At 33.0% G+C, this 13580-nt stretch overlaps 1 protein-coding gene across 1 annotated transcript; it reads left to right on the top strand.

Moving 5' to 3' along the window:
* Positions 1–12421: 12421 nt before the first annotated feature.
* On the top strand, positions 12422–13271 carry LOC131067141 (CEN-like protein 1). Its single transcript, XM_058002071.1, has 4 exons — positions 12422–12625; positions 12760–12821; positions 12934–12974; positions 13054–13271. The coding sequence occupies exons 1-4, from the start codon at positions 12422–12424 to the stop codon at positions 13269–13271; spliced, it is 525 nt and encodes a 174-aa protein (XP_057858054.1).
* The last annotated feature ends 309 nt before the right edge of the window (positions 13272–13580 follow it).

Here is a 13580-nt window from a genome sequence, read left to right as displayed (position 1 = left end):
ACAAAAGGAAATGTATACCTTGTAGATTTGCAACTTGTTGATGATAATTGCTTTGTTTCTTGAATGTAACCACAAATGTTGTATGAAATACAATGTAACCTGACAAAACCCTAACACACACACATTATTGGAAATGAATGTTGTGATGTTGCTCCAATGGATGAATGAAGAAGACTTGAATGCTTGATGATGACCTTGAAATCTTGTATCTTCTCCTTATGCTCTCTATCTGTCTTTTTGTTTCTCATCCATCCTTGAATGAGGGTATTGAATTCCATTTTATACATGCCTCAAGGATTAACTTTCAACCACTGAAGGCTGAAAAACTTGAATTACAAATCCCGAAGACAAATTGTGCATAGGATATCGGGCAGCCCTGACATAGGGTCACCCTAAGAGGTGGGGAAAAAGGTACCACGTCCTGTCCTAGGGGGACAAGGGCGCCATGCCCTTGTCCAAGGTGGGATAGCGGATCCACGCCCCTGTGTTGCCCTATTTTGGGGTCCTGACAGTGTCTAGAGGAGATACAAGACATGAAGGAGAAAGAGAGAAGGGTTGGAAATGCAAAAATAGGTCTTGGTTAAGGAAGGAGATGTCGTCACCAAGGTGAGGACCCCAAATGTGGTTAAAATTACAAGGGTCACAATTTTATGATACTACAATGTGACATACCATCAACATTTTGTTGTGAAGGTTATGTCATGGCTAGGGGTGATAATGGATAAAATTCCAGCCAAGTTGATGGACTTCTTAAGACCAAATAAAAATTGTATGGACGAGTAGGGGAGGTTTAACTTTGTAGATGTTTTTCTCTTTCCAGATCATACAATAATAAGGGTTTATGGGTGTCCTCACCCTCCTCATCAATTGCCCATTTATGTCTCCTATAGATTATCTTTCTTTAAATTTATGTGACAAAATTTATGGACTCAAGAGTTGCATTTGACATAACAAAGGAAGGGCTCATTAATTCCCTGGTCTACAAGGTTTGGTGAACTTTCCATAGGAAGAAAAGTTCTTGATAGGTTGCAGAATTATCTGGCAACAAGATTGTTGGCATATGTACACTCCAATGAGACATTGTAGGTGATTGAAGGTTTTGCCATTGATGGCAACCTTACAATCCTATGGCATCGACAAGGCATTATACCGGCAAGGCATTACACCGACAAGATAGTTCACCGGCATCAACGATCACACTCTACACTGGCACAAAGAAAGGAAGTATACCGACACAGAGGCCGACAAGATTTTGTTATATTACATTTTGTTTATTATTGTAAAAACTTTGTAAGCCGACTTGGCATGTTGTAAAATGACTCTTATATATAAAAGAGATCATTGTAGACATTTTGTAAGGAAGTTAAGAAGGTGATGTAAGCGAAATATTAAGACAGGCCTATTATGCGAAATATAGGTTAGAGGGTATATGTAAGAAGCAAAGTAGCAACCAGTACTAGATCATGCATTATAGATGCTATTGTAAAGCATTACAAGTTATTGGATTTGTATAATCCACATTGTAAGTCAATGAGACTTCCCATTGAGTAGTGAGCTCTAGGCAGTTGGCCTTCCTGCATGTGTAGGCCCCTCTTGTAAGTAATATTCTCTTATTAGCCAGTAAGTGGATATTGTGGGTCACAAATCCCACTGAGGTTTTTCCCACACTAGGTTTCCTTGTTAAATCCTTGTGTCATGGTGTGCTTTTCATGTGGATGTTTTTAATTCTGTTTATTTCATTATTTCTTGCATACCGGTACACTGTTACAATATGTTCTGCATGTTTTAAGATAAGCAATTCTATATACCGGTTAGATACTAATTCACCCCCCGCTCTCAATATCTATGGGAATCCTAACAATTTTTAGGTCCCGGAGACAACTGAGAGGGGGGGGGTGAATCAGTTGTTTAATAAATTCAAACCAGAAAAAACTTACCCAACTTAATGCTTAATACCAGTAAACCAGTTAAGTATGTCGATAGATAGTGTTAATAGTTAATTGCTATACCGATAAACATTAATGCATGAAACATAAACACAAAGTCATCCACAACACATAACACCAATATTTGTATGTGGAAACCCTGGAAGGGGAAAACCCACGGTGGGAAACCTTACCCACAATCAAATGATACTACTGTAGATAGTAAGTGTACATAAATGGGGTCTGCACGTGCAGAAAGGCCAACAACCTAGAGCTCACTGCTCAATCACAAAAAGGGAGTCACACTGACTATAGTTGGATGGTTAAATCCAATAGGAATGTATTGCACAAAATAGCATCTTCATATGCTGGATTCAGTACCGGTGTAATGCTAATATGCTTCCACAAAAACCTAGCTTCACCTTCAAATGATGTCTTTGTGTATAGCTCTGCTTAATCTCACATATACCTTCTCACAATTCTTTTTTGTATTCCACATTCGATCTTGCAAATAAGATCTTACATTTATACCATAACCTAAGACAAATTTTAGTAGGTCGGCTCTACAAGATATTACAATAAAACATTTTACAAACAATATAATATCTGATACAATAATCGATTAAACATGCCGGCTTAAAGCATTTACAACAATAATTAATCATCTCCATAGCGTGCCATGCTGATTTGGAAAAGATAAACCTGCCGATGTAACCCTAGGTAACCCTGGACCTATTTGCCGGTAAAAGAAAATATGCAAATATGAATATACCAATGATTAATTCTTCAAAACAAATTTTCCACATGATTTCTTCGACATTACCAAGTGTTGGTGATCATTATATCCTGTCGGTGAACCATATACCAATAACTGTGCAATAGTTACTTGCTTTCCGATGAATGCTATTGGATCTCCAAAGTGCTAGTGTTTTAGTAGGTGTTGACATCAATGACAAAACCATACCAAAATACAAACAATCTCCCCCTTTTGAATTGATGGTAACACAAGATGGAAAAACCATCAAAGTGCCAAAACTGAAATGCCAAATACCAAAAACCAGCAATCTCTCCTAAACAACAATCTCTCCCCCTGGGAGCAACATGTGTTATCCAAAGTTTTTCAATACCAATCTCTCCTTAAAAGGATAATGTGTTTTTCCATAGATATCTCTCCCCCTTTGACATCAAATGCCAAAGTTACAATAATAAAATCAAGTTCATATACAAAATACCCCAGTCTACAAGGTTTGGTGAACTTTCCATAGGAAGCAAAGTTCTTGATAGGTTGCTGAATTATTTGGCAACAAGATATGCATTGAGATATGGTAAGAGAAGGAACTTTGACCTTGAAGGATTTATAGAATGACTTGGGGATAAAATAAAGAGAGGGCCATTCAGTCATGATTTAGATTTGAATGAAGATGTAATAAGGAAGTGCCCCACCATAGAACAAGTTCTTCAAAGGAGAAAGAAGCAGGAAATTATTACAAAGTTGGACAATGTGATAAGGGCTAAGTTCCCTAATTTCCAAGGATTATTTTCCAAAGAGATTAGGCTAGTGGCAAGGATTGAGAACATGTTTGATAACTTTGAGTTTATTTTTAATGGAACTTACAACCTTGAGGATGACATGGCACATGAGTAGACAGGGGAGTATGTTCTACAATATGTTTCAGGGCAGCAAAGGATGCCACTAGAGAAACAAGAGGAAGTTGCAAAAGCTCAGTTTGAAAGTGGATCCCATGATGAAGAAGTTGAACAGGTCCTTACTTCACTTTTGATGGATGTACAAATGGTGGAGGAACCTCATATTAGGAGTTCATTTGGCCAACCCATTCCACTTGAAGAGTGTGAAGATGAGCAAGCAATTGTTGCTCATATGTTTATTTTAGATGATTATTTTGTTAAAACATCTGAGTTTAAAACTTTGTGGTTACAAATGGTAGGACCCTCGGAGGGAGTTCTTGAGATTCAGTATTATGAGGATATTAATTTAGATCATGTCACCCCAAAGGTGGCTAGATAGGTGGTTCAGGATAGTGGGATGTTACTTATACTGGATTGGAATTTAGAAACTATATTTTTATTAGATCAAATAAGACAACAATCATATCCCATGTTCACTGCAAAGTGAGAAAGAAGAAGGTTATACTGGATTTGGTTATCATCCTACTATCTAGGCATTAACATAATAGAAAAAAGCTCCAACTACAAATAAGCCTTGAGTTTTGATTGGTGTAGAAGAAATAACAGGGGATGGTGCTATTATAAGGACATTGAGGGACACCTCAATAGTATAAGTAGCAACCTTGACAATGCATTCTGCTATGTTTTCTTTAGATAGTCAAGTTGCAGGCGAAGGAGAATTTAAATTATTTACAAGAGAGGATAGAAATGCATCAGAATTATACTAAGATGAGCATGGAGAATGTTCGACTCAAGAAGAAATTAGAGGAAAAGATAGTGGAATTGCCTCCTATGCTTACACAAGAAGAATCATCAAAGAGTGTCGAATAGGTGCAATCTTTAGAACAAAATATAATTGAGCTTCAACAACAAATATATGCCAAGGATCAGCAAATGGTGGTAATGGAATTAATTATGAAAGATAAGGTGTTAATGATGATTAAGGAGACCTTGTCATATTTGTTGAGAACAATTTTAAATAAAATTGACGATGTTTACAAGTATTTTTGTATTTTTTTTGAAGGAGTTGTGAAGTTTTCTAAGTTATTGGCTGATTTAAAGGAGACTTTTGAAGGGTGGAAAGATTTAGGACCAAAGATTAAGGATTTGAGTGTTGCAATTCAATATATGTCCAAGCCACAACCACCACTATCATATTTCTGTAGAGCATATGGATTATTGGTTAGTGAAATTCACTTTTTAGAAGACAAAAATGGTGCAATTAGGGAGAGAATATAGAGCTTCAATGACTTAAAGAATTGGACTATTCCTTCCCTCCATAAGAAAAATTCAGAATTAGTCTTTTGACGAATGGAGGAACGAATATGAGGAAATAATAAATATTGCCATTCAGAAAGTAATAGAAAGTAATTATATAAATGAACCTGTATAATATTCTACTATAGACAAATTAATTGCAATCGAAACAACCTACTCCAAGTTTGTCACATGTGTTAGGGTTGTTATTGATATCTGTAAAGAAGCCCCTAATCATGTGCAGTTGATTAAAATTGTTTTGTGGCCAAATATTTTTGCAGTACACATCTGGCATGAGAAGCATTGCTCGGTTAAAGATATTTGAGGAGTTGGCTTCTGGTTAGGTTTGAAGATTACTTGGGGCAAGTAGTTGTGCATTTTGCTGAAAGTCAAAATTGGTTCTATTAAGGTGTGGAATGTTTGTTTTGATTTCAAAAAGATGTTGTAACATATTTTCATAGGAGGTAATATAATTTTGACACCTATCATTAGCCTGAAGCTTGTTATGCTCCTTGTTCCATAAAAAGAAAATCAGGGCTAACGTATGAAGGGTTCTGGGATTTTCATAATTGACAGGCTTTCATAGTAACTTTCTGAGTTCAGAGTTTTAATGTTTTCTGGAATGATATTTTCATAGTTCTGAATTAATGAAAATTATATCATGTCTCATCTCTTTCTGTGTCTTATTACTTGTCATGATTCACGTTGATTGATGATAAATGGGTATTGTCTTCACAGATATGTGTGAATGTGTATTTACTTAGTTAGGGTTCTTTTCAAGGAAAATATTAAATTCCTATTGGGTATTGTAGAAGGTGATAAAATGGCAAAGATCCTTAAAGTATGATTCATGTTATGAATTTTTGGGTATGGGTGTAAGGAATTTGTATTTGTGAGTGATTGTGGAGCTATTGAAATATGGGGAAATTGACTCTGTAGCCTGGGATAAGCACTGATCTGCTCTATGTTTTGATTTCTCAGACATCTAAACTTTAAAGTTATTAAATCTATCTTTTGTTTTCTTTTTTATGTTTTTGTTCTAGTTTTCTTAGAGGCCAATATAGCATGGAAGTGGGATGATGTCGTTGGACAATCATATATGTATATTGGTGTATAATACTAAGAACCATCTATTTGTAAGGGGAGATTATGTGAGAATTATGTTACTTTCATGAATACCCTATAGGTTCACCCACCTAGGTTTTGTAGAGCCTGAAGTGTAGGAGAATTTCATATTCCTGGAATTCTTGTCAATTGGCCATCTAGCTCAAAATGGTAAATGTAGAAAAGCCATGAATCATCTATATTTTGACTAATAGGTGGAAAACACCAACACACTATACTAATGAGTCATCAGAGTCTGAAACCTTTGATTAAGATGCCTTCCACCTAGGAACTCGTAAAAAAAAGCCATCTTCTAAGGGTAAGGGTTTTGTTTCTAAAAATGATGTGTCTGATATGGATGACTTTGATTATGCCCCCTCATTTGAGTTTGTTCCTGACTCCTATAGCCTAGACTCCGCTAAAATGGGTAAAGCCCCTATGCCTCCATCCTTGAATGGAAATAATAAGAATTTTGAGCTGGGCTCTTCCTTTGGTGTGAAAAGAAACCCCGTAGTCAAATATAAAAGAAATAAAGTGCCCAAAAGAAAAGTGACTAGAAATCCCACTAGGATTATTGGGGATCAGAAAAATATGAACTTTCACATTGAAATTCTAGTCGATTTGGTTAAGGCTATCCTTGTGGGTGAAGTTATGGGCTCCTTTGCAGTGGATTCTATGGCTGGAGAGGTTGTGGTGAAGGCAGCTATGGAAGGACAAACTTGTTTATTTAATTGGGTGGTCATGGAGATCTCTGCATTGAAAAGCAAGATCAACAACCTTTTAGTGGGATAGAGTACTTCCACCTCCTCGAACAACATGAACAACCTGTTTGAACTTAGTCAAAAATTAGTGACGGATGTCAAAGCCATGAAGAATGACCATGAAGAAAAAATAATGAACCTAGAGGTGGCTTTGGATAAGGTCAACAAGAAGCTAAGAGTTATTATTGCAATGAGAAGAATAGCTATGACTAATAGCATGAAGGGCCTTTGGATGCTAAACAAAAAATCTCAATCTCTTAATGTTTCCCCCTCGGCCACTCATGCTTCCCCCTCCATTTCGGTTTGTGGCAAAGGCAAGGTGAAGGATTCCATTATCGAAGATGAGAACCAAACTAATTAGAAACCTTCAACTTGAACTCATAGTAGGAATAAACGTAAGCAAGTCCAACCTAGTGATATAGAGGAGCTTGTTGATATCAATAGGGCTTTTATTGAAAAAAGTTAAAACTATTCAAACGAACGAAATTGTTTAAGCTCTGGGTTGTTAGACCCTATTTTATGTGGTTTTGTTGCTACTGGCCTACTGTGGCTTCTTGTCTGGTTTCTCTATTATGACTATGAGTCCCTATAAAACTTTTTTTGCACTAATAAAAAAATCAATTATATGTAATAGAGGGTTTTCATTTCTAGTTGTAATATATTTGTTACTAGTGTCCTAGATATATGTATATTCATACCTAAACTATATTTTTTGGAGGCACATCATGGTAACGGTAAAAATGTTAAGTTGGAAAATATTGGTTTCCACCTTGAGAATAAACTAATTTGGGTTGTTATGATGAGTTTCATATTTTTTTAAGAGAAAATATGATGGATATGTCACTTTTCATAACATTCTACGATGATTATGACTTCAAATTTGATAAATTAATTTATTTTCTATAATAGTTATATAAAGATTAATTTGTAATCAGCTATATTAACAATGGTAAATAATTTTATTTCAATAGCACATACAACTTTTACTATATTTTCCAAATATTTTTAAGAATTATAGGTATATTACATAACCTCTTTTAAAATGATATTATATGCATTAAAAAATACATGTTTTCTTAATTTTATAATTCTTTAAATGTAATATAACTAAAAAATGATATTTAAGACAATAACATAACATTAAATGTTCATTGATTAAAACAATTTCAAAAAGTGTGTCTCAATATTCTCTTTATCTCTTTTATTTGTATCTTCTACATAAATTTTTAAGTATATTACCAAAAGAAAATACTAAAACAATTATATTTAATTTTAAATTTTACAATTTATTCTAAAAGATTTATGAATAATTTGTTAACTATTAATATTTTAAAATATTGTTGAATATACTTAAAGGTTGATGTTCTCTGATCTTCATAATGTGCTTTAATTTTATAAACATTTAAAACTTATTTTAATTTTTTTTATGAGTGTTTATCTTCTCTTCATCGAATCTTTGTATTTTTTATTTAAGGGGAGAAGGCGTAGATGGGGGATGATAATTTGTTACTTCTATTAGTTACATGGATTTCCCAAACTTATTTTGCTTTCCGAAATTTCCCTTTCTAACCTCTAGCTTGCTCCTTTGTTAGTCTATTTCTTGTTTCATATTTTCTTTGGATACATCCGTCTCCTTATTTAAATGATTTGTTGGAATTTTATAACATATTACGGAATCCCTTACCCATGACTATGTTCATGGAATGGGAATATTATGGATGGCTAATCAACAACAAAGTATTAATTTATTGACTTTAATGCTTTTCTTGTCTACTTTTTTAAACTCATGATTCCTCCAACATTATATCTTTCCTTCATTTCAGAGTGGAGGCACCCTAGTCAATGTCATCCTCCCATAGTCATCATAAAAAACTGAATATATATTTTTAGATGTTTTAATTTATTGACATTTAACCATATGCAAAGAAATATTACATTTTAACATTCATTTTAATTTTTTAAAATATTTGTGAATTAGTATGTATAAAAGTATTTTTATGAAGAATTTATTTTTTGAATTAATGAGAAGTTATCAATTTTTTTATATGTTTTATTTTAGTGTAAATATAATAATTTTTTATGTAAAATGGTTTATCTAATATCAAATGAATTATTCATATTAAAGATCTTTTATATTCAATATTATATTTTAATAAGGCAAAGATAGTGATATTGAAATGTCTTTAAATTTCTTATAAATATTAATCTAATAGAAATGAAGATTAGTGTTCAACAAGTGATTAGAACATAGAAGAAGAATTCATAAGATGAAAAGTGAGACCACATATGTAGAATAACCTAACCGGGGAAAAGGAGCATAAACAAGAACAATGTTATATCAAGATATGCACTTAACCATAGTTTCATGTTTCCAAATCAATTTAGATAAGTCTAAATAAAGATAAAGTAATTCTTCAAATCATACAAAGAAAATTCCTTATTTTCCACATTCCTTTTATTATTGCATACTTAGAATCACAAGAGTTGGTGAGGTATTTTACTAACCTCTATTTGATAAGCATCTCCCTTTTTTCCATTAATTTCTAGATAAAAATAAGCGAATGATAAGTACCCAAAAAGTTCTCATTTACATATTTAGTAATTGATTGATACAATCCGTTCCCATCCATGATGTTAGTGAGTAACATAAGTAGAGTAGGGCTCCTAGAATTTTTTTTCATTGAATTCCACTATAGGTTGACAGATTGTAGAAACTATAAACTCTTCATTTGTCCACAATTAAATCTTCCTATTATTCATCAAAAAGAGAGACCTACCTTGAGAATGTGTTGCATCCACTTTCCAAATTTGATTATATAAAATAGTAGAATTTTAGAGAAACCAAATCCATAACAACATTCATTGAAAATAAACATACATAATATATTTCCTAAATCTACTCACATATTCAATGGTTTTTAATTAATTGCTAGCAATTCCCTTGAAAGAACTCAAACATTCTGTTTTGTTTTCTAAAAGAACTTTTTCTAAAGATGTCAATTTATTTTTTACCTACCTCAAAAACTATTTCCTACAAGAGAAGACTCAAAACTGAAAAGGTCTTATCCATAAGTGAATTAAATTTTCACCATCCCCAACATGACACAAAGGAAACAATGTAATAGTGGGTCTTTACTAACAATTAACTACATTTATTAACAATTTATTAATAACATTATCAAGGACCAAGCACTAATATGACTTGTTGTGAAAAACCCACATAGAAGTTAGTGGTAGCCTATGCCTATTCTACAACTCCAACACATAAATAATTGCCTTAGGAAAAGGATAAGTAATAGTTAAAGAATAATTATAGGAAGTGAGATCCATCTTATCACTATTATCAAGAGATATTACTAAATATCTATCTACACTCGTAGCTTTCTTCCTTGCACAACAAGTGAAGCCACATTTTGAGAGGAGCACTAATAAGGGATGATAAAATTATGTTTTAATTCTCTTAATGAGCACTTTTCTATAGATTAATTTTCCTATCCACTACTAATGAAATCCCCTCAACTCCAAACAATCTACTATACCAAAAATCACATATCTCATAATAATAATCAGATTGCAATTAGGCTAGAGATGAAACATCCACCGTTTAGTTTGATATTTTGAATTCATATTGAATTTATATTTTTAATATTACTCACACAAAGAAATTTAATAATGACTACATTACTTAGAAGGCTATTTTATAAGTTATTTTTTTATAATTATTAATTTTTTATTGTAAAATTTATTCACATAATAACTTTTAAAATCTATGTTACATTCTTTATTCCTTAATATACAATAATTTTAGACTACAAGAATCAAGAGTAGCCCCCATATAAATTGTAGTGTTCCTAGTAAACTTATTATCGCAACGAGTGTTGTTGGCAAGACATATCCTCAACTCTCATGTTGTCTAGGAGGAGAGTGGACCTCATGCTTTACCACAAGAAGCTCTTTCCAATTAAGTTAGGCCTAATCAAATTTAATATGATTATATATTAGTACATGGTTACTATATATAGATTTTTTACTTAAATGTTAAATATAATTATGCATCTTTGAGTATTTTAAAATATTAATATAGTAAATTAATTCTTATAAGAATATTATTTGAAAACATTAATTTATTTTTTCTTATTTTTACATTTAATAGATATCTAATCACATTTGAACACATCATATATCTAAATTATTCACTATAAATATTATTATTCTTCTAACTATTGATGTAAAATATTCTATCAAATTTTAATTGTCAATTTGTAATCATTATGTTACATCAAATTATAGATTTCGATAGATTAAATTAATCTTAAATGTGTTAATGATTTTACATTTGATACACCATCCCTGGATGTGTCCCTTATTTATAAAGTGTATTATTAAATTCACAAATTGTAAGCATTATTATATGTCTACATTTGTTCAATAAGAAAACATAATTTATTGTTTCTATAAGCAAGAAAGAACTCAAGTACAATAATGCTTGATTCTATCCTATTCAACCTCACACTCTATTCATACTGTTCAATTGAGAAATAAAGTTTGAAAGACCTATCTTTCAACTTTGTCTAGTGGCCCATGAAATGATACCTTCTAAGTCTAGAGACCCAAGAAAAGAGATTGGGAAAGTCCCCACAAAGGGCCCATCCATGTGCTACACACAATCCAAGGAATGACATGAAGATGGTGCCTGACAATCAATGAAATTAGGAGTGTATAGATGCTACTCCAAAACGAAATTAGAAAAAAGAACAATTTTGGTTGAGAAAATACATAATGATCTAATAGAACTATAGTTTCTTCACAAACTCATGATATATGTAGTTTTGTTGTGTGTGTGTCCGCGCGCACACACACATAACTAAAATTAGGATAAATTAAATCCTAGCTCTTCATATATGAAAGAGAAATTTACATGAGCCATAATCACAATAAAATTGCCTCACAAATAACATTAAGTGTTAAACTTAGACTCTACTATAAAAAAAAATTTATATAATAAGAGAATGTTTTATTATATTGATTTTTCTAACCAAATTTTTTTCTAAATATTATAAATAATTTTGCTTTCTATCATTCTGTTTTCATTTCAAAAGTTATATACTCTACTTTTCCCTCTACCCTTTGGTAAGAAGATAAACATCCTTTCCAATTTATTTTCATACAAAATAAAAAACAAAACTAAGTTCTACAGGCGTGCAATTATTAATTCTGAAGGATTGTGATACACCAATTTAACTCAATTTACCAAAAAAACAAAATTCTCTAAGTCGTACGAATTCGTATGATTAAAGCAGATTTAACTCTACTTTCCTGATTCCTCTTTTAAAATTCAGAGGTTTACTTTTGCTAATGCGCTCATTTAACCTTTTTTATTGGAGTAGTCGAATAACAGTCGTGTAATCCAATTCATAATGTCCTAATCAGAGCCCAATACATTCGGCGACATTATTACGTTTACATTTTATATTCAAGATCCATACAAATCTTAAAGGCCTGCGCAGCTATGAAAAATATAGTACAATGTTGCTGGGTAAAGATAGTAACGCGTTGTCGGGTAAAGACTATACCACATCTTTATTCCAATTGCCAAACTGCTATAAGTACATTCCCATGGAGGCATTTACAAGCCAAGACCACAATCGCTCTAGGGTTTACTGGTTTTCTCAACAACAATTTGAGAAAATGGTTTCGAGATTGCTAAAGCCGCTGAAATCTGCGGGAGTGATTGGAGATGTTGTGGATGTGTTTACTCCCTCAGTAAAGATGAGTGTGGTGTACAACACAAACATGGAGGTCCACAATGGATTTGAGTTCATGCCTTCCTCTATCGTTTCCCCACCTCGAGTTCAACTTCTTGACACTGATCCCGCCACATTTTTCACTCTGGTAATTTTAACTAAATGCTTTTTACTGACAAACCCTAAAGATGCAGCTATAGAAATTCTCTGGGCATTCTATTCGTTTAATGATTCTTCATAATAATTAATTTTTTGATGGGTACAATCGTGTTTTCTATGAAGATAATGACAGACCCAGATTCACCAAGCCCTAGCGATCCTAGTGGACGCGAGTATCTCCACTGGTATTGTGTTGATTTTTAATCGTTTACATTTTCCTTATGAATAGCCTTTATATATGCATTACTTTAACCTTGAAAGTGTTAAAAAATGTTATGTGATGATTAATTTGTGCAGGATAGTGAGCGATATACCAGGGACAAAGTGCAATTACTGTGGTAAGCGTCAAATAGTGTTTCCTTATTATTGAGATTTCTATTTGTTTAACCTAATTTATAGTTGGAATGTGTAATGTAGGTCGAGAAATTGTGAGCTACGAGAGCCCAAGGGAAATGATTGGGATCCATCGATATGTATTTGTGTTGTTCAAGCAAAATGGGAGGGGAACAGTTGATCCTCCTCCATCGCGGGAGCATTTCAAGACTAGGCAGTTTGCAGAGAGAAATGGATTGGGATCGCCTGTTGTTGCAGTCTACTTCAATGCCCGAAGGGAGAACGCCGCCAGATCTCGTTGAACTCCGCACAACAAAGAAAAGGCTGGTAGTTTGTTTTTCCCTGTGGTGTCTTTAGTCCTCTTTCGTCTTAAGCTATTTGCATTCTGCACCACTAGGGTTCCCTGTTTCTATATATATGTATCAAGGCCCAACTTTGATGGCGTCATGGACGTATTGAGGTATTTTTGTCCTGAAATGTAAGAAAGTCTGTATGGCATAAAGAGGGGAGATTTTGGACAGTGAAAAACTTTATATAGAGTTATCAGAACAAATATATTAGTAAAGATATTTTGAAATAAGTAATCTTACAAAAAATTTATTTAACACGTA

Source organism: Cryptomeria japonica, chromosome 11 (assembly GCF_030272615.1).
Source record: "Cryptomeria japonica chromosome 11, Sugi_1.0, whole genome shotgun sequence".
Taxonomy (NCBI): domain Eukaryota; kingdom Viridiplantae; phylum Streptophyta; class Pinopsida; order Cupressales; family Cupressaceae; genus Cryptomeria; species Cryptomeria japonica.
Note: the sequence above shows the minus strand (reverse complement) of the source record. Positions and strands in the feature narration are given on the sequence as shown.

Coding starts and splice junctions, on each gene's coding strand:
- LOC131067141 (XM_058002071.1), top strand. CDS start 12,422: ATGGTTTCGAGATTGCTAAAGCCGCTGAAATCTGCGGGAGTGATTGGA. Junction 12,626..12,759: donor CCGCCACATTTTTCACTCTG/GTAATTTTAACT, acceptor TTTTCTATGAAG/ATAATGACAGACCCAGATTC. Junction 12,975..13,053: donor GACAAAGTGCAATTACTGTG/GTAAGCGTCAAA, acceptor TGTGTAATGTAG/GTCGAGAAATTGTGAGCTAC.